The sequence below is a fragment of the Hemicordylus capensis genome, chromosome 7 (genome assembly GCF_027244095.1).
Source record: "Hemicordylus capensis ecotype Gifberg chromosome 7, rHemCap1.1.pri, whole genome shotgun sequence".
Taxonomy (NCBI): Eukaryota; Metazoa; Chordata; class Lepidosauria; order Squamata; family Cordylidae; genus Hemicordylus; species Hemicordylus capensis.
In genome coordinates, this window is record NC_069663.1 from 7,994,042 (window position 1) to 8,016,815 (window position 22,774).

The 22,774-nt window shown below is 44.7% G+C and overlaps 1 protein-coding gene and 1 non-coding gene across 3 annotated transcripts in view; both read right to left on the reverse strand.

Annotated features, from left to right (window-relative positions):
* KIAA0319L (KIAA0319 like) overlaps positions 1–22,774 on the reverse strand; it is an 81,186-nt gene that overhangs the window by 54,144 nt on the left and 4,268 nt on the right. For both annotated transcript variants that reach the window (XM_053267195.1, XM_053267194.1), the window contains exon 2: positions 17,333–17,499. In XM_053267195.1, coding sequence (XP_053123170.1) covers positions 17,333–17,474 — 142 coding nt within the window. In that variant the 5' untranslated portion in view covers positions 17,475–17,499. The remainder of the gene's footprint in view (positions 1–17,332; positions 17,500–22,774) is intronic.
* On the reverse strand, positions 19,810–19,883 carry TRNAA-AGC (transfer RNA alanine (anticodon AGC)). The gene has a single exon. It is a non-coding gene; the product is annotated as a tRNA-Ala (tRNA).

Sequence of the window (22,774 nt, forward strand, 5' to 3'; positions counted from 1 at the left end):
CTAATAGAGCCACCACCCGTTGTACAGGCTACTCAAGATCTCCACACTCCCCTGGACCAAACATTTTGGCTTGTTGGGTAGCTGGGGGGAAATGACTAGTAGGAAAACACACCTGCTTTGCAAGCCTGCCAATCGAATTTCAGCCTGGAGCATATTTGAAATGACTACATTGTCAAGGAGGCGGCTTTGAATGGTAACACTGCAGAGCTAACATCCAACACTGCTGGTAATGATGTGGTTGTCACAGATTCCATCTGTTGAGAACTGAAGGCCTGAAACTGTACAATAGCATCCAAGGGCAATTATGAAACTACTGTACATACGGTGCTCTTCCCTCCCTCGATACTGGGGGAGATTATTAGCTGAGATTCATTCCTATCTCTTAGCCGCACACAAAGAAAGCCAGCAATGTGTACCTTTTTTTTTTTTTTTAAGGAAGAAACAGGGTGCCTGCCCCATCCCCAAAGTACTCTTTAAGAACCCGAGCTGCTCATTCTTTAAATCCAAAGCTAACTGTATTTATATTATTTAAAACAGTTTTCACCAATAGGTCTCAAAGTGGTTCACAACAATTTAAAACAAGATAAGTTGGGATAAAAATACAATTTAACACAAACAACACACACAGTGCTACTAACAAAAGTGCCTGAAACAGCATCTTACTACGATGCTAGCTGGCCAAATCCAGAACAATATCTAAATAAGCTTGAAAAACCCATTTCCACAAGGGCCGAGGTATGCATGTGTCCAGTTTCTCCTTCCAGCCAAGCCTGATGCAGCTCATGAAATATCATTCCGGAGGGCCCTGGGGGAACCTTTGGAGGCAATTTTGAGAAGAGCATGTGAGGCTGCCACTGGAAAAAGAGACTAAAAATCTCCCATGTGCATGTAATATACCGAGGTGGCCAATCTGAGGCTTTTCAGCTGCTGTTGGACTACAGCTCCCATCATTCCCAGCTGCAATAAATTGTGGCTGGGGATGATGGGAGCCGGAGTCCAAGAAGAGCTGGTGAGTCTTTAGTTGGCCACCCCGATGATATACAGCGTGCAGCCCTATGGATTGTGGAAATGGAGAGTGTGTCACAATTAGCAGCTATTTTACAGCTAGGATTAATAAATGTATAGATGTATAAGCATTTTTGAGCAAGAATTACCACGTTTCCCACAAAGGGATACAACAGAAGCTCCTCTGTACATTTATTTTGGTATTCTTGCGTCCACCACAGTCATGTTATCTATACACACTCATATGGAACTACAGAGAAACCTTGATTTTCCAGACTAATTGGAGGGAAGCAGTATTCCCTATAAGGTGCATGTGTGTGCATGCATGCTCACACGGTTTTTTTTAATGTCCACTCAGTTAATTTTAGACCCTGTTCAGGTTGAATCAGGAAGGCCCCACTCTGAATGCACATGTGCACACACTGCCACCCCGAACAAAACTCATTCCGCATACAGATGAAAAAATTAGGAGAGAACACTGGAGGGAAGGTAAATCCAGATTAGGTGACTGTCTGGATTGGCAAATTGCATCAGAAAGCATGTGGTCACAAAAGCTGCTATACTAAGTTTTCACAGCACAAAACATGCAGTTTTGGGAACATGGGAGGTGATAGACAACAAAAAAATAATAAGTGAACACTATCGCAAAAAGCAAAAAGCACTCTTTGGGACATGGAAAGGGATTTTCCTGCATGAGGTCACACAGCATGTGCCCAGCACAGCCGTTGAAGAAAAAAGATGCCTGAACTTCCAGTTCCTCAAACACTGTTAGGAAGTTCTGGAGTATTGGGGTCCAGGGAACTGAGGTTTCTCTGTATTTCATTCCACACATGAACTCCAAACAAAGAGGCTTATAAAACAATAATTATTCTCCTCTCTCAAACAATGCTCGATTTTGAGTCATCCAATGAAACCAATTGGTGGCAGACAAAGGATGCACTTCTTCATTCAATGCATAAAAGCCTATGGAATTCACTCTCACAAAACATAGTCATGGCCACTAGCTCAGATGGCTTTGGAATGAAGACAAGACAAATTCAGGAGAAGCTAAAATTAAAAAATTAATTAAAATTAACTAAAATAACTAAAACCAAAAGTTCCACACTTGGAAGTGGTATACCTCTAATTTTTGGATGTGAAAAGCAAACAGCAGGGGATCTTTCTCTCTACCTTGTGAGCTTTCCGGGACAATTAGACTGGCCTTTGTTGAAGACATATAGCCACCTAATGGCTTAGCGGGGAGGTAACTTGCCTAGGGAGCAAGAGGCTGCCGGTTCAAATCCTGACTGGTATATTTCCTAGACTATGGGAAAGGCCTGTATCAGGCAGCAGCAATATAGGAAGGTGCTGAAAGGCATCATCTCATACTGTGTGGGGAGAAGCAATGGTAAACTCTTCCTGTATTCTACCAAAGAAAACCACAGGGCTCTGTGGTCGCCAGGAGTAGACACCGACTCGACGGGACAACTTTACCTTTTTGTTGAAGACAGAATACTGGACCTGATCCAGCAAGGCAATGCTGAGACAAGCTGCAAGTTGATAAAGATCAAGTGAGTTTATCCTCAACCCAAAGCACAACTCTTTGTTCTGCATAGTGCAAACCAATGCTTTGAAACTTGCAGGAGTTTTTTTAAAAGGAAAAGATGGGCCAGGGAACGGCCTTTTACAACCCCTTGCCAAAGGAGTTCATCCTAACACTATCACCACCAGCCTTTGCTGCTCCAATAGATTAGATCCCTATTTTCAGTGTTCCAAGGATTAAGGGCACTCTAAAATAGACAGCCAACTCCTACAGCAGGGGCAGGAATTGGGTAGCTCATCAGCTACTGATAGCTCTCACTTGGGCTCACTTCTCCCTCCCTTCCAGCCAATACTGAAAGTCTGATTGCCTGGTTGAGTGGGGGCTGTGCCATTTTTAATCTCTCTCTCTCTCTCTCTCTCAGTGATCAGGGTTGCTTTTACTTTCTTGCCTGTTAATTTCTCTCCAGCTGCTTCTCCCACAAGGCAGCCTCTCTTGCTCCTCTCCTGCTCTGCAGCAAAAGTCTCCCAGAGATCATGGAGTTTTGTACAAGCTGCCATTCTGTGACTGGCTCCACCTCCCAAAAGCTGCAGGGATGTGCACAAATAGTTTCAGGCAGTCATGGGCAGCGGCGAGAGCAGTAGCTTTAAGAATGAGGCACGCAACACTGCCCCACCACTGTTTCAGACACGGTGCTGACCTTCCCAAAGGGGCATGTGTGGTGGCAGCGCTAGGCACATGCAACTTTTGGGAAGGACAGTGGCACGACCGGAACAGTGGCAGGAGCAGGAGGTAAGGACCGCGTGCCTTATTCTTAAAGCTGCCGTTCGCTCCCCACCGATACATTTCGGATGCAGCCGCCTGAATCGGTTTGGCACCTCGCTAATGAGGTGCTGAAATGATTCGGACACATCCCTACAAAACTGCCATTTAGTGACCGACTCTGTGCCCCCCAAGCCACTAATTCATGCCAGTAGCTCCCAAGCTTCTGGCAAAGGAAGTCTTAAAAGCTTGCTGTGCTGGGGTCTCGGAGCATGAAGTAGAGGCACATGATACAGCCACCGTGCTGGAGCTAAGCAGGTCTTGGTGTAATCAGTTCATGGATGTGAGACCCATGTATGCCACCTCTATGGGGATACAACCACAGCTCAGTGGTAGAACACTTAATTTGCAGGCAGAAGGTCCCAGGTTCAATCCCTGGCAGCTCCAGGTAGGGCTGGGAAAGACTCCAGCCTGAAACCAAGGAGAAGCCACTGCCAGCCAAGTGTTGACAATACTGAGCTAGATGGACCAATGGTTGGCTCGGTATAAGGCAACTTCTTATGTTCCTGTGAATAGAAGCCACTTGGCAGATTAATTCGTAAACCAGGAATATTGCAACAAACCAGGTCAGAACATCTTTAGAGCAAGCTGTTTTGCAAATAACTAATACAAATAAAAATCTATTGATCTATTGATCTATCTATCTAGAACAGGCTGCCCAGTTGGCTCAGGATATTTTCTGCTGCTACTGAGACATTAAGAGAAAGATCATTAGTTCACTTACAAACAGTGTTCCCTGTAACAAGGATTCCCAGATGTTGCTGACTACAACTCCCAGCATCCTTAGCTGCAACAGCCTTTGGCTAGGGATTATGGGAGTTGTAGTCAGCAACAATGAGGAATCCCTGTTACAGGAAACACTGCTTACAAATGGTGCAATTTCATTTTTTAAAGGGGGGCGGGGAAGGATAGAGAAGGGAAGCTTAGATCTACAACAGAGCACCTGCATGCAAAACATTCCCAGTCCAACCCATGGCATTTTCCCTGCTAATTTGGCAAAGTCCCCTGCTAACTTGGCAAAGAGGCACCTTTTAAAGTGGTGATTCTCTTTATTTAGCAGGGGGAGAGTAACTGGCCCTGTCCACCCCCAGCACAGCATCCCTCCAGTGACTGTTGCTGGTGTCTATCTTGTGTTTCTTTTTAGATTGTGAGCCCCTTGGGGACAGGGATCCATCTTATTTATTTGTTATTTCTCTATGTAAACTGCTCTGAGCCACTTTTCAAAGGGCAGTATGGAAATCGAATGAATGAATAAATGAATGAATTTCCAGGTAGGGTTAGGAAAAGCCCTGTTTGAAATTCTGCAAAGCCCCACCCATCAGTGCAGACAATGCTGACCAATGTGGACCAAGGGCTGGACTCCATGTCAGACAGCTTCAAACATATATTCATATGGCTAGAAAAAGCTATCACAGCAATTACGGAGTTAATGCAATGTAGTCTAAAAGAACTGCTTTTCTCCCCTAACCCCTGTGTGCCACAACACTTTCACTTGGGGCTCTTCTCTCTCAGTCTGCAATTCCTACTAGGATTTCTTTTGGGATGCTCACACTCACTGGCCTTGCCAGCTGGGGAGCTGGGGAAGCCCTTTGGGCGTTGTTCTTCTTGGCGCTTCCAAGTTTCAACCTTCCCGACTTTCGCCTTATTTGAAATGTAACCAAAGACAGTGTTTCGAGCCAAACAAACCTATCAGTCTAATGAAGTCTCTAGAAAAATTCCTGGCTGAGAGCATCTACTTGCCCCTTTCTCTGCTTTCAATTACAGTTCTCATCTTTCTCACTGTACAGGGGGCTGAGGAGAGAGGCTGACAAACTGAGCTCCATTCAGGCCTGGATCCAATTTCTTTTGATCTAGGAGCCAGCCCAAAAATTTGGGAGCCAGACAATGGACACTTGACAAAATTGCTGAACTTAGTGACCGACATTATGGGGCAGGGGCAAGACAGAGCAGACAGCCTTCTCTTTATCCCCTACAAGAAAAGAGAAACAAGGCTGCCTGGGATAAGTAACAAATTAATAACTCTACCTCTGAATCTCAGTCTGGTTGAAACTTGGAAGCACCAAGAGGAACAACGCCCAAAGGGCTTAGTCTGGTGCCACAGGTACATTTCTAGACACAATGGCTCCCTGGCGCCTGGGATTTGTTAAGCCTTGGTTTAATTTAGGAACATATTAAACTGCTTTATACCGAGTCTGACTGCTGGTCCATCTAGCCCAGTATTGTCTACATTGACTGCAGTGGTTCTCCGAGGTTTCAGGCAGGAGTCTCTTCCAGCCTAACCTGGAGATGCCAGGGAGTGAACCTAGGACCTTCTGCATGCAAGTATGCAGATATTCTTCCACTGAGCTATGGCCCCATTCCCTACAGGGGAATATCTTGCAGTGCTCACATGTCTACCCATCTAAATGCAAACCAAGACAGATCCTGCTTAACAAAGACTCCATTCATGCTTGCTATCACAAGATCAACTACCCTTACAAGGCTAAACAGCCTAGTGAAGGGGTTCCCAAGCTTGGGTCTCCAGATGCTGGACTACAACTTGCATCAGCCACCACAGCCTCTGTGGCTGGGGATGATGGGAGTTGTAGTTCAATGTCTGGAGACCCAAGCTTGAGAGTCCCTGGTCAGCGTCAGCCCCAGCACTCAGTCCTGAAATATATGGGGAAACTAAGAGAGAAACACAAACAATGTACTGAGTACCTTTCCCATGCAGTGAACCACTACAACCAGTGTCCACACATCTAGACCTTGGAGTAAAGGACTGACAGGCTGGCAGAAGTGGGAAAGCAGGCAGGATTTTGAGGCAGGCTTGAACTCCAGCACATCCCACCACAGAAAGCATGCCCTGGGTAGAAACAGGTGACGGCTTCCAAGGTGAAGCCTTCTCAGGACAGTCTAGCCACCTTGCCAAGGTCTTTATCAGCACAAAGCCCTTTGCTCCAAGACGTAACAAGCACGTGGCCTTAACAGCTGGGAGGGAGTGCTCAGATGATGAGCACATGGCAGAGACAGTGACCTGAAGTACTGCTTTCTCGAGACACCAGAGTTGTTCTCCGCACATTTTTGTTTCAAAAGGTAGTACAGATAAGGAGAGGTAGATAATCTGAAACATATCCTGTATTACCCAGATGTGCTGCATATTCCTATATTCTTGTATATACTTGCTTTCTTTTTGCAGCCTGAGCTGGTATACAGGCAGAGATAATGGGGAGGTCAACCAGTTCTAATCTCACCTTGGTCAATTCACTAAGGTAGCCTTATAACCCCTTAATTTAGGCCCATTAGGTCTAGTCCTGTCCTCTGGGGCAGCAGAGAACAAATTTTTACACTCTTACATGACAGACTGCCCTTTAGATATCTGAAGATGGCTACTGGGTCCCCCTCAGTCTTCTCCAGCCGTTCTTCATAGGACTTGCTTTCCATCCCCTGAAGTTGCCCTCCTCTGAACACACTCCAATTCATCTGTATCACTGCGTAAAGTGACCAGTTTGCTAACAAAAATGTTACAGGGAACTTCATCAAATGCTTTGAAGAAATCAAGATAAATTATACAGGTTGAGTAACCCTTATCTGGACACCCGAAATCCAGAATGCTCCGAAATCTGGACACGACGCTGTAACAAAACAAACAACAAAAAAACCACCCCCAAAATGCCTCAGCTCACTTAAAAATTTTGAGTCAAGCTGCCTTCCCCAGGGTCAGAGTCATCCTGCCACTGCCTCCCTCAGGGCCGGGCCATCCTGCTGCTGCCCTTCCACCCGTCCCCACCACCTCCGGCCTCCTCCGTTTGCCTCTTCAGCCGTCCACCTCCTCGCCACCATTATTGCTTGCAGCTGGAACTCTTGCGCACTCTTGCGAGAGTTCCACTCGTACCCTGTATAGTACTGTAAATAGAAGACTCCAAAACCCGGAAAAGTCGGAAATCCGGAACACTGCTGGTCCCAAGCAGTCCGGATAAGGGGTACTCAACCTGTATCCACAAAATTCCCACAATCCACTCAGTCAGTAACCAGATCAAAAAAAGAGATAAGTTTAGGCTGGCAGGATTTATTCTCAACAAATCCATGCTGCAGCATCATCTTCAAGATGCTTGCAGATGGATTGTTTTATAATCTCTTCTGGTATCTTCCCCAGCACTGAAGTTGGACTGACCAAACAGTCTGTACTTCTCTGGAACCTCCTTTTCCCTCTTTTTGAAGCTTTTGCAATTCAAATGCTTGATACTATGAGCACAATTGGCGCAGTGAACTTTTATAGAAATGAATCCTGCAGATGCCACTAAGTTTTGGGCAATGGGCATGCATTTTTTTTTTAAGGGGAAAAAAAAAAACACCTGTGTTCCTCATTACATCCTGCAGTGCAAAATCTTGTGTTTCACACTCCATGTCTGAGTCATAACAGCATCTCATTCTGGAGCAAAGAGGCTGTCAGGTACAAGTGTTCATTACATGGGTTGAGGATGGGCAGGTGTCATAACATCTAAGGTAAGATATCTGTAAAGTCAAGGTTTCCATGATACTTGCAATTTGTTATGGAAAATTGTACTGACAGCTTTAAAGAAAAATTATATGTTGCTGTCTCTTACAAGGTGTGGGTTTAACTGTTCAGCCTTTCCCCAAAGTTCACCTAAAAGAAAACAACAAAGGAGTTCTCGAATGAGAGGGGCTGAGGGCCAACTTTCAAGGGGGTTATTCAACAAATCCCTGAAGATGTCTTAGACTAGTCCTCCAGCACGTGTTAAAAAATAAATTTGAAGCAAAGCACAGTTTAGATTATTGCAAAATTTGGATATACCCTGTTGAATGATTAATTTGCAGAGCACCATAAAAATTCATCACAGCATAATTAAGACAGACAATGCAGTATTCTTGCCAGAGTGGGGCGGAGTGGGGGGGGGGAGGGAAATGGGAAGCACACTTGGCCCCTGAACACAGTTGGGCAAAGCAGAACATCTGAAACAATTTTGTCTTGCCACTTGGCTTCCACTAAGCATTTAAGACTGCAAGTTTTATATTTGCATTTGTATCCATAACTCAGTGGTAGAGCATCTGCCTTCACGCACAAGGTTCCAGGTTTAATCCACAACATCTCCAGGTAGGACTGAGAAAGACTCCTGCCTGAAAGCTTGGAGAAGTCACTGCCAGTCTGTGTAGACAATACTGAGCTAGAGGGACGAATGGTCTGATCAAGCAGCTTCCTGAGTTCCTATGTTTATGTTCCCAACGCACACAGTAAATTAAAATAAACCCTCTATATGCTTAACTCAAATCACTAAACCCCAGTCACTAAACAGAAATCGAACACAGCTTCCGAAAGATGTTCAGGCTTTGGTGAACCTCCAGGGGAAAAGGTGCTATAAAACATACAGCAGAAATGAAATCCCTCAAGGGCTTTGTTCATACTTGCTGCACAGGTGGCATTGTGAAGCTTTTGAGAGAGCTTGGGATTTTATGCGACACTGGTGAGTACTGAGTAGGTAGCCTCCAAGTTCTCTGAGAGGGAATCAAGTGACCTTTGGGGCTTAAAACTAGGAACGTCATAGTTTGTGGCCACAGTTATCTCTGCAGCTAATTTCCCCTGCTCTTCCTCCTCCAAACACATGGGGAACATTAGCTGCTATGAGGAGAAAGGGAGGCAAAAGGATAGAGAACGATAGACAACAAACCTTCCCTTGGCACAAGAGAGAGAAAGAGATTTCTACTGCTTCAGTTTTATTTGCCTTGGGAACCTTGAAAATTCCCAATGGGCAGAGCCCCAGGAAGTGGGGCTACTCCCACATAGCGAGTATGATGTGTAGCTTAAGCGACCACACAGCTGTGATGCTAAATCACAGTTTTGAGCTCTGACAACCAGAGGGCTGGTTCAGATGAACATCCTCCTGTACAGGCAACGAGGATGGAGCCGTGGTGAGAACATGCTCACCCCTGGCAAAACCCTTGCAGCCTGTTTAGAGAGGTGATTCAGATGACCACCACTCAAATGCAATCAAAGGATGTGCCAAGATCACACCCGCATATCCTTTAGTGACACTGGGGAAGGTGCATTCTCTCAAATGTAGAGGAGGATGTTCTCATGAACTGGCCCTAAGGGGAAGACAAGTGGAATGAATAGAAAAAATCCCAGGGCCTAGCTGTGCCTAGAACCCATTCCAGGGCCTCAAAGACCTGCAGAGCAGATTCCTTCTGGGCTTTCTCAAAAATCTGAGGCCTATGGCCAAGACAAACAATTAAACAGTCATTATGTCACCTGACCACTTTCCCAACCTTCCACTGAATGGCTGTGAAGTGCTCTTTTCTTATCCAAACAAACCTGATGGCACCAACGAAAGGCTTTCAAATCCCCTCCAAGTGGTTCAAGCAGGTTTCACAGGCATTGTGGCCACAGAACAGCCAGCTGAACTGCTTAAATAGTTACTGAGAGGAAGCCAGTGTACTCCACCAATGACTCGCTTCATAGCCTTCACGCAGAATCTCGATGCTTACTCGATGCCTGGAAGCTGTTAAGGTCTGGATGAATCAAAATAAGCTCAGACTGAATCCCACCAAGACTGAACTACTCTTACTCAGCCCTCGTACTGGCCAACAGCTGGATGTGAACCTTGTTTTAGATGGGGTGGTGCTGCCCCCCAAAGGAGCTTGTACGTGACTTGGGGGTCCTTTTGGACTCACACCTCCTGCTTGAACAGCAGGTGGAGGCTGTGGCCAGAAGTGCCTTTGCCCAGCTCTATCTGATTCGTCAATTATACCCTTACCTTGATCGGCAAGCATTAACGACAGTGACCCATGCCATTGTCATCTCCCGCCTAGATTATTGTAACGCTCTCTATCTAGGGTTACCTTTGAGGACGATCGGAAAGCTACAACGGGTCCAGAATGCAGCGGCTCATTTACTTATGGGTGCCAGAAAATATGACAGGGTAACACCTCTCCTGCAGTCATTGCACTGGTTGCCTATTCGTTACCGAGTTCAATTTAAGGTCCTGGTTTTGACCTTCAAAGCCTTGTGGAGTTTGGCACCTGTCTACCTACAGACTCGCCTCTCCCATCCAATTACATCCCGTCCGGTCAGATCTGCTCAGATGGCCCTTTTGTCGGTCCCCAAATTCCGAGAGGTTCAGGGCGCTAGGACCTGTGAAAGGGCCTTCTCGGTTGCTGCCCCACTTCTCTGGAACTCCCTTCCTCTGCAGACTCGTTTAGTTCCTTCTTTGTTGATTTTTAAATCAAAGACTTTTCTTTTTCGCCAGGCTTTTACCCTGTAGTTTACCTATCGGTTGTTTTATGTTATCTGTTGCATATGTCTGTATGTTTAGGCAGCAATTTGGTTTTAAAATTATTTAAGCCATGGGGGGCCAAGAGTTGTCAGAAAATGCAGGTCAAATACAAACTTTAAAATGAGACAATTTCTAATGAGATTAATAACCATTAGATAAATTAATGACCATCAGAACCACCTATGAAGGATGGGTAGCAGATGAACATTCACCTCAGAAGATCACTTGTGCGAACACTATTATACTCGCACTTCTTTGGATGCAACCCATTGTATATGCACTAAAATATGGAACTGGAACTTTTGCCATATCTGTCAATTAAAAAGGGAAGGTAGGCAGGCAGGCAATCCAAGAAGAGTGGTTGTGGAGTCACAGAAATGTGGCAAGAACCTTGATCTCAGTTAACCTTAATGAGTTTAAACTTAGAGTGTTTTCTTAAGATTAAATATTGATTTGATCCTCTCCCATTTAAAAAAGTCTGCATAACCTTCCTGGGCACTATTGTTAAATAATAATTTATTTATATTATTTTATAATCTGCCTTTCTTCCATGGTAGACCTCAAAGAGGCATACAAAGGGTTCCCAGGTGGTCTCTGATCCAGGCATGACCAGATCCACCCATGTTTTGCTTTAACAAAGCAGTTGCATCATGTGCTCCAAGACCACACACCTACTACTGCTACTATTTATATACCACTTTTGAACAAAAAGTTCACAAAGCAGTGTACATAGAAGAGGAAGGTTCTCTGTCCCCAAATGGCTGAGAGCCACTGTTCCCTCTAAGGCATGCACACGGTCACAAGTTTTTGGATGTCCGCTCAGTTCAATTTAGATCTTGCTCAGGTTGAATCAGGAAGGCCCCACTCTGAATGCAGGTGGGCACACACTGCCTTGATACTGCTGCCCAGAACAAAACTCATTCTGCACAAAGATGAAAAAAGTTAGAAGGACCACTGTTCAGAGCATCCCTCCAGTGGCTGTTGCAGGTGTCTACCTTGTCTAAAAAGGAACACAAGGTAGACACCAGCAACAGCCACTGGATGGATGCTGTGTCAGGGCTGGATAGAAGCCTGTTGCTCATAGTGCAAAGCCACTACTTTGAAAGATGCCTCTTTGCCTAGTTAGCAGGGATAAGTGTCATGTGCAGATCTTCTGGAATGGTACAAAGTCTTTTTGGGAAGAAACACTAGAAATTGTCAAGAGCAATATGGTTTGGATATTCTTCATAATCCAAGAGTGGGATATCTGGGGATATCTGAAGGATTTGGTTTTAGTTAAGGATCTGGATCCAGCAAGAAGTTTGCTAACAGAATTAAGACTTAACACAGCAGCTCAGCGAAAAAGCTTCAAGAGCTTCTTTTGCCTTTGACTGGTATAAAAAGATTTGGCCAACAGCTCTGATGTCCAAGCTTACTTATTATAAAATAGGGCAAACAATAGATGGATTTATTTATTTATTTATCATATTTTTACACCGCCCAAAACTTATGTCTCTGGGCGTTTTACAACAAGATTAAAAGCAAAACATTAATTAAAAAACAAAAAATTTAAAAGCAAGAAATTTAAAACAATTTAAAATTCTAAAACAATATTCTAAAAACAACATTAAAACAATCAAAACAATGTCAGTTAAAAGTCTGGGTGAAGAAATGCGTCTTTAGGGACTTTTTAAAGGATGTCAGAGATGGGGAGGCTCTTATTTCACTAGGGAGCACATTCCAAAGCCTTGGGGCAGCAACAGAGAAGGCCTGTCCCTGAGTAGCCACCAGACGAACCGGTGGCGAATGCAGACGGACCTCTCCTGATGATCTCAATGGGCGGTGGGGTTCATAACAAAGAAGACGTTCTCTTAAAAACCCAGGGCCCAAGCTGTTTAGGGCTTTATAGGTTTTCAAGAAACTGTTCTTATTTGACAGCTGTTGGATCTCAATGTTTTATGAAGAAATTTATCCTGGCTTTGCTTGCCTGTTTATAAGCTCCACATATATCTTTTCCTTTGAGTGTGTATTTTTCTTCACACTTTCAGGACAGTAATAGTAATGCATGAATTCACCCACATTCATGAATTCCTTCCTCACAAGAGGCCCCTCCAATTGTAACTAACTTCGGGGGGGGGGAATACTTATTTAACTGAAACCATTTGTTGTTGTTTGGAAACAATTGGGTCTTTTAAAACGGCATCTAGACAACACCTACTTGTTCACATACCACGAGTGAGCAGAAAACCGTTCCTGGCAAGAAAGAATTCATTACTTGAGAAATGTGAATCTTTGTTGTTGGGTTTCTTTGGGGGCGGGGGGAGTCTTACAAAAAAAAAATACCATGCCAATCTAGCATGCTGGAGTGATCCTTCAAAACACGCTCATTTCACGCTCATAAGAATGATCCCAAATCATCCTACCAGGAAACCTTGGGGATTCATTTTGTAATATGCACAAAACTGGCAATTTGGCACTTTCAAGCAGAAGTTTCACCAAGCAGAAGTAGATTTTGAAATGACTATTTAAAAAGGCCATGATCCTGCCAATGCTTTATGTCACAGAAACCTCAATGTATGGGCAGCAGGGGTGGGGTGAGAAAAACGTCTTTGCTCAATAAAAACTTTGAAACCTCTAAGTACAAATAATGGGCTGGATACAAAGAAAGTTAATCCTGACGAAGTTTCATCAAAATTAATGGGACTTAATTTAATCAAGACTAACATCTTCACTGATTTCAATGGTACAGGAAGCCCTTGAATACTGAGGGCAGGGTGGAGAAAGTTACACAGAAATGCCATGAAAGTTAAAAACACAATATTCAAAACTTTAAAACTAACCTGGAAAATGGGGTTAGGCTCCTGGAAGTTTCTGAAAAGAAGTGGCAGGCTTTAACTTCTAAGTTCCCAACCTCTTCACAGCTGAGAAGAGGTGCAGGCTGTTCATTCATGAGTTTGGGGATTTAAAATTTAAATCAAATAGCAGCCCACCACCACTTCTCAGCTGAGAAGCTGGAATAACCCCTTTAACTTTTAAATCCCCCACCCCTTCTCAAGCCATGCAGGCGGCTCATTTCCCCTTTAATGTTTACGTCCCAACCGGAAAATGCCTCCAAAAACCGAAACTACCCTGCACTAACTAAATTTTTATACCCGGAAGTTGGCTGCAAAAGGTCAAGACTGCTGAAGGTAACCCTGAGACATCTGCGGGTGTTCTGTACTTCATCAAGATTCACTTTCTTTGGAATCAATTCCCCTGTGTACATCAGGGGAGGCTCGTCTGTGGCTACCTACATGTCACCTGGTGGCCACCCAGGGACGGGCCTTCTCTGTTGTCGCCCCGAGACTTTGGAACGCACTTCCTGTGGGAATAAGAGTCGCCCCGTCTCTAGCGGCTTTTAAAAAGTGTCTGAAGACTCATCTTTTTACCCAGGCTTTTTAACTTTTTAAATTGTATATGGTTTATTGATTTGTTTTAAATTGTTCTTAGCATTTAATTTATTTTAATGTTTTGTTTAGCTAGGGCGGTATACAAAAATATTAGATAGACAGACAGACAGACAGACAGACAGACAGACAGACAGACAGACAGACAAAGTTTCTGTGCATGCATTCCTCCTATTGTGGCTCATATCTGTGTTTGGAGTACTCCTGAAAACGCTGCTGCTATGATTAAACTGAACAAAAAAGCCAGTAGTTTCTCAAACACAACTTTGATAAGCCCAAGAAACAGGAAACTAACCTCAGGGAAGTGAAACAGGCCAGCAGATAAATTCTAACTAAACAAAAAATTATTACAACCCAACCCCGCAAAATAAACCCAGGATCTTTAATCAACTCTCTGTGTGCATGCCAAGCTGGAGATTAATGACTCATTTACTGCACATCAGTTTAATCAAATTTCCCACTTGCTAAACAGAGACAACAGCAGCCTGGAGCCACTACATGGGAGACAAGGGGGTTAGAAGAAGAGTTTCACAAGCTACTAACCCACTGAGATCAAATGCAACGATCTCCATATAAGTGATCCTGCTGTGCTTTCTAACAAACAAACAAACATGAAAATAAGAACAGCCCTGCTGGATCAGGCCCAAGAATGCCCATCTAGACCAGCATCCTGTTTCACACAGTGGCCCATCAGATGCCGCTGGAAGCCACAGGCATGTGTTGACCCCTACTAACTTGGCAAAGAGGCACCTTTTAATGTGGTGATTCTCTTTATTTAGCAGGGGGAGAGTAACTATCCACCCCCAGCACAGTACTTCCAGTGACTGTTGCTGGTGTCTATCTTATATTTCTTTTTAGATTGTGAGTCCTTTGGGGACAGGGTTCCATCTTATTTATTTGCAATTTCTCTGTGTAAACCGCCCTGAGCCATTTTTGGAAGTGCAGTATAGAAATCGAATGAATGAATGAATGAATGGAGGGCATGCCCTCTCTCCTGCTGTTACTTCATTGCAAAGGCATCCTGCCTTTGAGGCTGGAGGTGGCCTTTAGCCCTCCAACTAGTAGCCAATGATAGACCTCTCCTCCATGAAGTTATCCAAACCCCTCTTAAAGTCATCCAGATTGTTGGCTGTCACCACATCTTGTGGCAGAGAATTCCACAAGTTGATTATGCGTTGTGTGAAGAAGTACTTCCGTTTGTTGGTCCTAGATTTCCTGGCAATCAATTTCATGGGATGACCCCTGGTTCTAGTCTTACGTGAGAGGGAGAAGAATTTCTCTCTATCCACTTTCTCCACACCATGCATGATTTTATAGACCTCTATCATGTCTCCCTGCAGTTGTCTTTTTTCTAAACTAAATAGCCCCAGGTGCTGTAGCCTTGCCTCATAAGGAAGGTGCTCTAGGCCCCTGATCGTCTTGGTTGCCCTCTTCTGCACCTTTTCCAGTTCAACAATGCCCTTTTTTAGATGTGGTGACCAGAATTGTACACAGTACTCCAGGTGTGGCAGCACCATCATTTTGCATAAGGGCATTATAACATTAGCGGTTTTATTTTCAACCCCCTTCCTAATGATCCCTAGCATAGAATTGGCCTTTTTCACAGCTGCCGCACATTGAGTTGACACTTTCAACTAGCTGTCCACCACAACCCCAAGATCCCTCTCCTGGTTAGTCACCGACAGCTCAGATCCTATCAGCGTATACTTGAAGTTGGGGTTTTTCGTCCCAATGTGCATCACTTTACACTTGCCAACATTGAACTGCATTTGCCACTTTGTCGTCCACTCCCCCAGTTTGGAGAGATCCTTTTGGAGCTCCTCACAATCCGTTTTGTGAAAGAGTTTGGTATCATCTGCAAATCTGGCCACCTCGCTGCTTACCCCTACTTCTAGATCATTTATGAATAAACAAACATACCAACACCAAAGACCTTGATAGTTCAAGTTTACCAACTGGATATCTTATTTTAAAACCATGTTTCAAATTATTTATTCCTCACATTTTTATACTGCCAAATCAAAAAGACTGAAGGTGGCTTACAACAAAGATTAAAAATTATAAAACAGCAAGAAGCATTCTAAACAATCTAGCAAAACTAAAATTATCAAGAACAAGGGAGGAATAAAGAATATGGGAAGAGAGCTGGTCTTGTGGCAGCAAGCACGACTTGTCCCCTTTGCCAAGCAGGGTCTGCCATCAGAGACTACATGCATGAGCACTATAAGATATCCCCCTCAGGGGATGGACCTGCTCTGGGAAGAACAGAAAGTTCCAAGTTCCCTCCCTGGCAGCATCTCCAAGATAGGGCTGAGAGAGATTCCTGCCTGCAACCTTGGAGAAGCCGCTGCCAGTCTGAACTGAGCTAGATGGACCAATGGTCTGACTCGGCATATGGCAACTTCCTATGTTCCTAATTCACTGAGAAAATTCTGTGCAACTATTTACTGTTTGAAGATACTTAATAAACTACTCTGCTACCTTTTCTGCTTTCAAACGAGTGTCAAGTATTCTTAATCTGAATAATTTAATTATGTTTTTTTATTTGAATCAGAAATGGAATTAAACTGCAAGTACTAATTTGAATACTTTTATACCACCATTTTGAACCAAGTTCAAAAATAAATAAATAAATAAAGAGGGTTCCCTGTCCCAAAAGGGTCAACAATCTAAAAGAAGATTCACCCCGCCTTGAAATCTGGCAATGATGAACCAATTGAGTGAGGGCAGGGGTGTTTTTCATACTTATTTTTTGCACCTGGGTATGTATGCCCAGACACCTTAAGTGGCGCAGCGGGAAAATGTGTGAGGTCTCCACGTGAAACAGGATGAGGCCAAGTGAAAGAACAAAGTGTAAGGCGGGGCTGTGCAATTTCGGGCTGCCAGCAGTTTTTGGACTACAACTTCCATTATCCCCAGGCACACTCCAGGATGATGGGAGTTGTAGTCCAACATCTGCAGGAAGGCTGCTGTTATGCAGCCCTGGTGTAAGGAAACCACTGATGCTACCTTGTACATCAGTAAGTGTCTGCTGTGTCGGGTCTTGCTCTGTTGCTTCCCAGCCATCTCCCCTGGGCCCTTTGATGTCAAAGTCCCCCACAGGAGTGGGGGGGGGGGATAAGAGGTCACATCTATGCTGCTCAGCTCACTCTTGCCCAGACCTTGAGACTGGGACTATTTCAAACTATTAGAAGCAAGTTCAGATTTGAGGCATTCAGTTAGAAACAACAACATTATTGCAGTTTTACTATTAAAACAACGGCTCAGGAAAGAGAACTGTGAATAGTCACCTGTAGAAGAACAGAGGGCATTGAGGCAGGCACACATGTAGAGCAGGTGAAGACGGCCCAGGCACTTGGCAGCTTTACCAAGGAAGTCTCCTAATAGGTTCAGAGGGCTGATGCTGAAATGGTCCTCCAGCCTCTTCTCCATGGCCTTTGTGGACACACCCAGAACTCTACAAATACACAAGAGACAGTTCACCTTCCAAGGAAAATGGAGGAGAGGGTAAGACTCTTCAACTGAGACCACCTTCCACAAGACAATTACAAGTATCACTTAGGAATGTTAAAGAAAATGGAGAGAGCAGAAAAATCTTGTTTTCATTGTTTACCATTAAACCGCAAGGTCTGCCCCTTCCTTTACCTTTGGAGGACTCTCCAAATCAGGGGTTCTTAAACTTGGGTCCCCAGATGCTGTTAGACTAAACTCTCATCATCCGCTTTGGCCATTGTGGCTGGGGGGATGGGAAGTGTATTCCAACACCAGCTGGGGACCCAAGTTTGAGAAGCCCTGTGCTGAATTGTATCTTGATCTGACAGTAGTTTGGTCCAAAGCAGGGGCCCTCTCAGGAGGACTGGAGGAAACGATAAGATCAGTCTTTAAACCTGTGAGCATCTACACTAAGCGATGTAAATGAACCTTTCTCATTCTGTTGCAGCAGCCACCCACACAAACCTAGAAGGGTGCTTGTTTCCTGATGGGCAGCTGCTTTTGTGCAGTCACCCGGAAACAAGCCCACGTTTGGTAACAGCAGCATCTGAAAACACTGCAGGCAATTCCAAGCAAACAGTGCTGATCTCATCCAGCAGAGTTTGAACAAGTGAGTCTTTGAGACACTCTGTTTGAGAACTCTGATGCAGAGGTGGCAGACAGCCAGATTGTTCTACCTGGATCTGCCAGACTCCGGCAAATCCAGCCCATCCGCTAAGCAGGTGGAACTAAATGGCAGTGCTTGCTTCTTTGCTCTGTTTGGCGCCAGCCAGAAAACAAGAGACAAACGGGAGCTGAGCAGACTGACCAGGCAAACATCTTACGAGAAGCTTCTAGTAGCTATCCACTATCTCTGAAAGACGCATATCAGGGCATTATCAGTCAAGCAAGCTGTGAGCTTCCCAACGATGCTAGGAGAAAGAAAACAGGTGTTCAGCTAGAAAACAAAATACTTACAACCTGCCATCTTATGCATGCTTCCCAGGAAGGAAGAAGCCTAACTGAACACAGTGGCGCTTATTTCCCAGTAAACATGCCTAGGATTTGGGTTACTAAGGGCCCAACCTTATGCATGTTTACTCCCAAACAAGCCCCAATAAAGACAAACTAGGTTTACTCACAAGCAAACATGGACAGGAGTGCAGCTTTATAAGTTCCACTAGTACATGAGTCAGCTGGGGGTGGTGGTAGTGGTGGTGGTTGGTACCATCAGAGGGTGTTGCAATTATGATTTTTGATAAGGTCTACACCACTAGAGATGGATACGATTGTAAGACTTTCGGTTTTCAGTGTGTTATCATGCTTTTATTGTCTGGACTATCGGGCCTGCAATGCCCAAATTTCAAATGACGTTTTAAAAGCTCTAAAAAGTGATGTAAAATAAAAGTGATGTAAAATATTATCAATGCTGTGAGAGAAATGGAAATGAAAATTGGCAGAAATGTCCACCAAAGATTATTCCATGGAGAGAGTACAATTTGTTCATTGTTACCCTAACCCTTTCATCTATACAAAAATGACTGCAATTTTACCCTAATAATTTGAGGGTAAGGATAAAGAAAGAGTGACAACACAGAGAAAGCTGCAAGTGCAACAGTATTATCACCTATTTTCCATCTCGGGGGGGGGGCGGGGAGGGGGCGGCAGACATTGCATTTGTCCCCCAAGATGGTTCCGATGACCAAAATGTGTGGGTCTGGCTCACTGACTAAACTAACTTCAGCCAGACGGCCATTGAGATGGAGCTGAAAAAGGGCCAGTTCTTGTTCGCTCCCATCATCCCCAGTCACAATGGCCTTTCCATCTGGGGACCCAAGACTGGGAAACCAATCTTGTAACCAATAGGGCAAAAGAAACCGAGGGACAGAGCCCTGAACTTCAGGGATCAAAATGAAAGCCACATTTGGGTGGCAGAACCAAGAGCAAGAGTGGAGAGTTGCTCTACATGATGTGTTTGATACCAGAAGTGCCAAATGGCATGGAGACCTCTTAATGTAACCTGACTCTTTAGCCATTTCCAAAACTACCTGAAATTTCAGGCCATTCCAGGCTGCCTCCAGGTAGTATTCTCCTATGCTGCTGGTTGCTAGAATTAGCACTAAAGAGGAAGGTTGGGAGGTGATATATGGACAACCGAGGTACAAAATTAATGGAACATAGGAAGCTGCCTTCTACCGAGTAAGACCATTGGTTTATCTAGCTCAGTGTTGGCTACACAGATTGGCAGCAGCTCTCCAAAGTTTCAAGCTCTAGCTGGTGATTCCCAACTCTGCCTAGAGATGTTGCCAGGGATCGAACCTGGGCCCTCCTGCATGCTAAGCAGATGCTCTACCACTAAGCTACAGTCTCATATCTTTCAGCAGACAGTGGTCACACAATCACCCATCCAAAGGCAAACCAAGGCAAACTGTGCCGAACTGCCACCTCAAGACCAGTGTTCCCTCTTACAGGGATTCCCAGATGTTGCTGACTACAACTCCCAGCATCCTCAGCTGCAATGGCCTTTGGCTAGGGATTCTGAGAGTTGTAGTCAACATCATCTGGGAATCTTTTAGAGGGAACACTGTGCAAGACCTGGCTCTCCACTCCAAAGAAGGGGTCCCTAGCATTTCAAAAGCAACCACTCCTTTGGTCAGTGCCACCAATAATGCTTCCACTAGTCCCAGGATTTAGTCTTCAAGCTAGCATGGGTCAGTTTGTACAGTCCCCAAGTAGCTTCCAGGCCTTGGTGTGTTGAACTGGCATGCTTGAAGTCTGAAATACCACAAGATGCTTGCTCCTCTGTTCAATAGCACAACTGCTCCATGATGACCAGGGCTGACTCTAGTTTATTACAATTCTATTCCAGATAAGGTGGGGGGGGGGAGTGTCCCCAAATGATCCAAGAGTGTGCCCCATATTCTCCATCAGATAAAATTCTGGGCACATTCTCAGCTTGCACAAAGGGCTGGTCATGCAGGAAGCCTTGCAGCTCCGACAGTGCTCAAAATAACCAGAATATAAGAACATAGGAAGCTGCCTTATACGAAGTCAGACCATTGGTCCACAGAGTTCAGTACTGTGTTATTGTATATATGGCAGTGGCTCTCCAAGGTTTCAGGCAGGAGTCTCTCCCAGGCCCATATTTTGGAGGTGCTGCCAGGGAGTGAACCATATCTTACAGCACCCACATGTAGTTACCCAACCAAAGGCAAGCCAAGAAAGAGCCTCCTTAGCAAAGGGGACAATTCATGATCGCTACCCAAGACCAGCTCTCCTCCCCAAAGAGGAAGAGAAAGGTAAGGGGACTCTTAATAAGATATACAAGCACTTCCTAATTCCCCCAGTTTTAACCAAACCATTACCTCTCCCTTCATAGCCTTTCAAAAGAAGCAGCTAAGGGGTCTGTCACAACACATGAGGTGGCAGTGGCATCTGGTCCCCTTGCAATTCAAGCACTTACCCTGTAACCTATGAAGAGAAGATGCACCTCAGAAACCTCTGCCACACTGCAGTGGGAGGTTTGCCGTGGGAGCTGGCTATATGGGACTCAGCATGACAGCCTGGACTCTTGGGTTGCTCTTTGAACTGTGCTTGCCCTGTGAAGAGCCTAGGCACAACATCTGAAGCAATGTTTTGTCCTGAACGCATATACCAGAGGAGAAAGAAACAAGGTTTCTGACGCTGCACAAGTCTTCTTTAAAACCATCTGAGGCCACAGGACTGGATCAAAGTTCAGTTCTGTCAGCTACATACGAAGTATGTTTACCCAGTGCTGTTTGATTAAGAGCTTAAGAGTTGTGAAATAAGATATTCAGCTGCAACAACAAAGAGCAAATGCATTCAGGTGGAGCAAAATGGACCAAATTAGTTGCAAATTGTGGATATATATCCAGAGGCCTTTAGGTACAAGCAGTGTTCCCTCTAAGGTGTGCACACATGTGCACGTGCTCACAAGTTTTTTGATGTCCACTCAGTTAACTTTAGATCGCGCTCAGGTTGAATCAAGAAAGCCCCATTCTGAATACACATACGCACCCACTGCCTTGATGCTGCTGCCCAGAACAAAACTCATTCCGCAAACATATGAAAAAAAGGGAGAACTCTGGGAACAACAACAAAAAATATTTATATACTGCGTTTCAACAAATGTTTCCAAAGTGGTTTACATAGAGAAACAACAAATAAATAAATAAGATGAATCCCTGTCCCCAAAGGGCTCACAATCTAAAAAGAAACACAAGATAGATACCAGCAACAGTCACTGGAGGTATTATGCTAGGGATGGATAGGGGCAGTTACTCTCCCCCTGCTAAAATAAAGAGAATCTGAGTACCCAGAATGTTGGGGGCAATATGCTAAATCATTGTAAACCGCTTAGAGAGCTCCGGCTATAGAGCGGTATATAAATGTAAGTGCTATTGCTAATCACCACATCTTTGCCCAGTTAGCAGGGGTCATTAGCAGGGGTACAAGTTTAAACACCAGCGAGCTGTTCCTCCCTCCATTTGCAGACTTTTGTTATTACTTACAACACCCCCACATTGAGGAGGTGGTCTGGGGAGGAAAGCTGGTCTTGCGGTAGCAAGCATGAATTGCCCCCTTTGCTAAGCAGGATCTGGTTTGCATTTGGATGAGTGACTACATGCGAATGCTGTCTGCCATAAAGTATTCCCACAGGAAAGGGGTCATAGCTTAGTGTTAGAGTACCTGCTTGCAAGCAGAAAGTCCCAGGTTCAATCCCTGGCATCTCCAAGATAGGTCAGGGAGAGCAGCTGCTAGTCAGTGCAGACAATACTGGGCTAGATGGACCAATGGTCTGACTTGGTATAGGGCAGCTTTCTATGTTCCTAGGTTTGTTTATTAAAAGGAAAATGTTTGGTCCTTCTACCAATGAAGGAAAAGTAGAACCATAATGGCAATTTGTGTCACAAACCAGGGCGAGAAAGGTATGAAACATTCATCGACATGTTACATGTTCTTGTTGAACACCCATCAGCAGGAAAATGTAACTTGGTCTGAGGCATTTTATTGCACATTGTTCCTAGTGGCCTGGCCTCTCCTCAGCTGTGCTAATGACACACTGTGGGGTCATTCACACTACCTACTGGGCGGGGGGGGGGAGGCTTCCCAAACCTTCCCTTCCCCCCCCAGACGATCCTTGTAAACTCAGCGGGAGTGTGCTCCGTGCTCCCACACCATCAGCCCTGCTCTGTGCAGCATAGATTGATCTGAGGCCAGGACTCAACATGGCCTCCGTG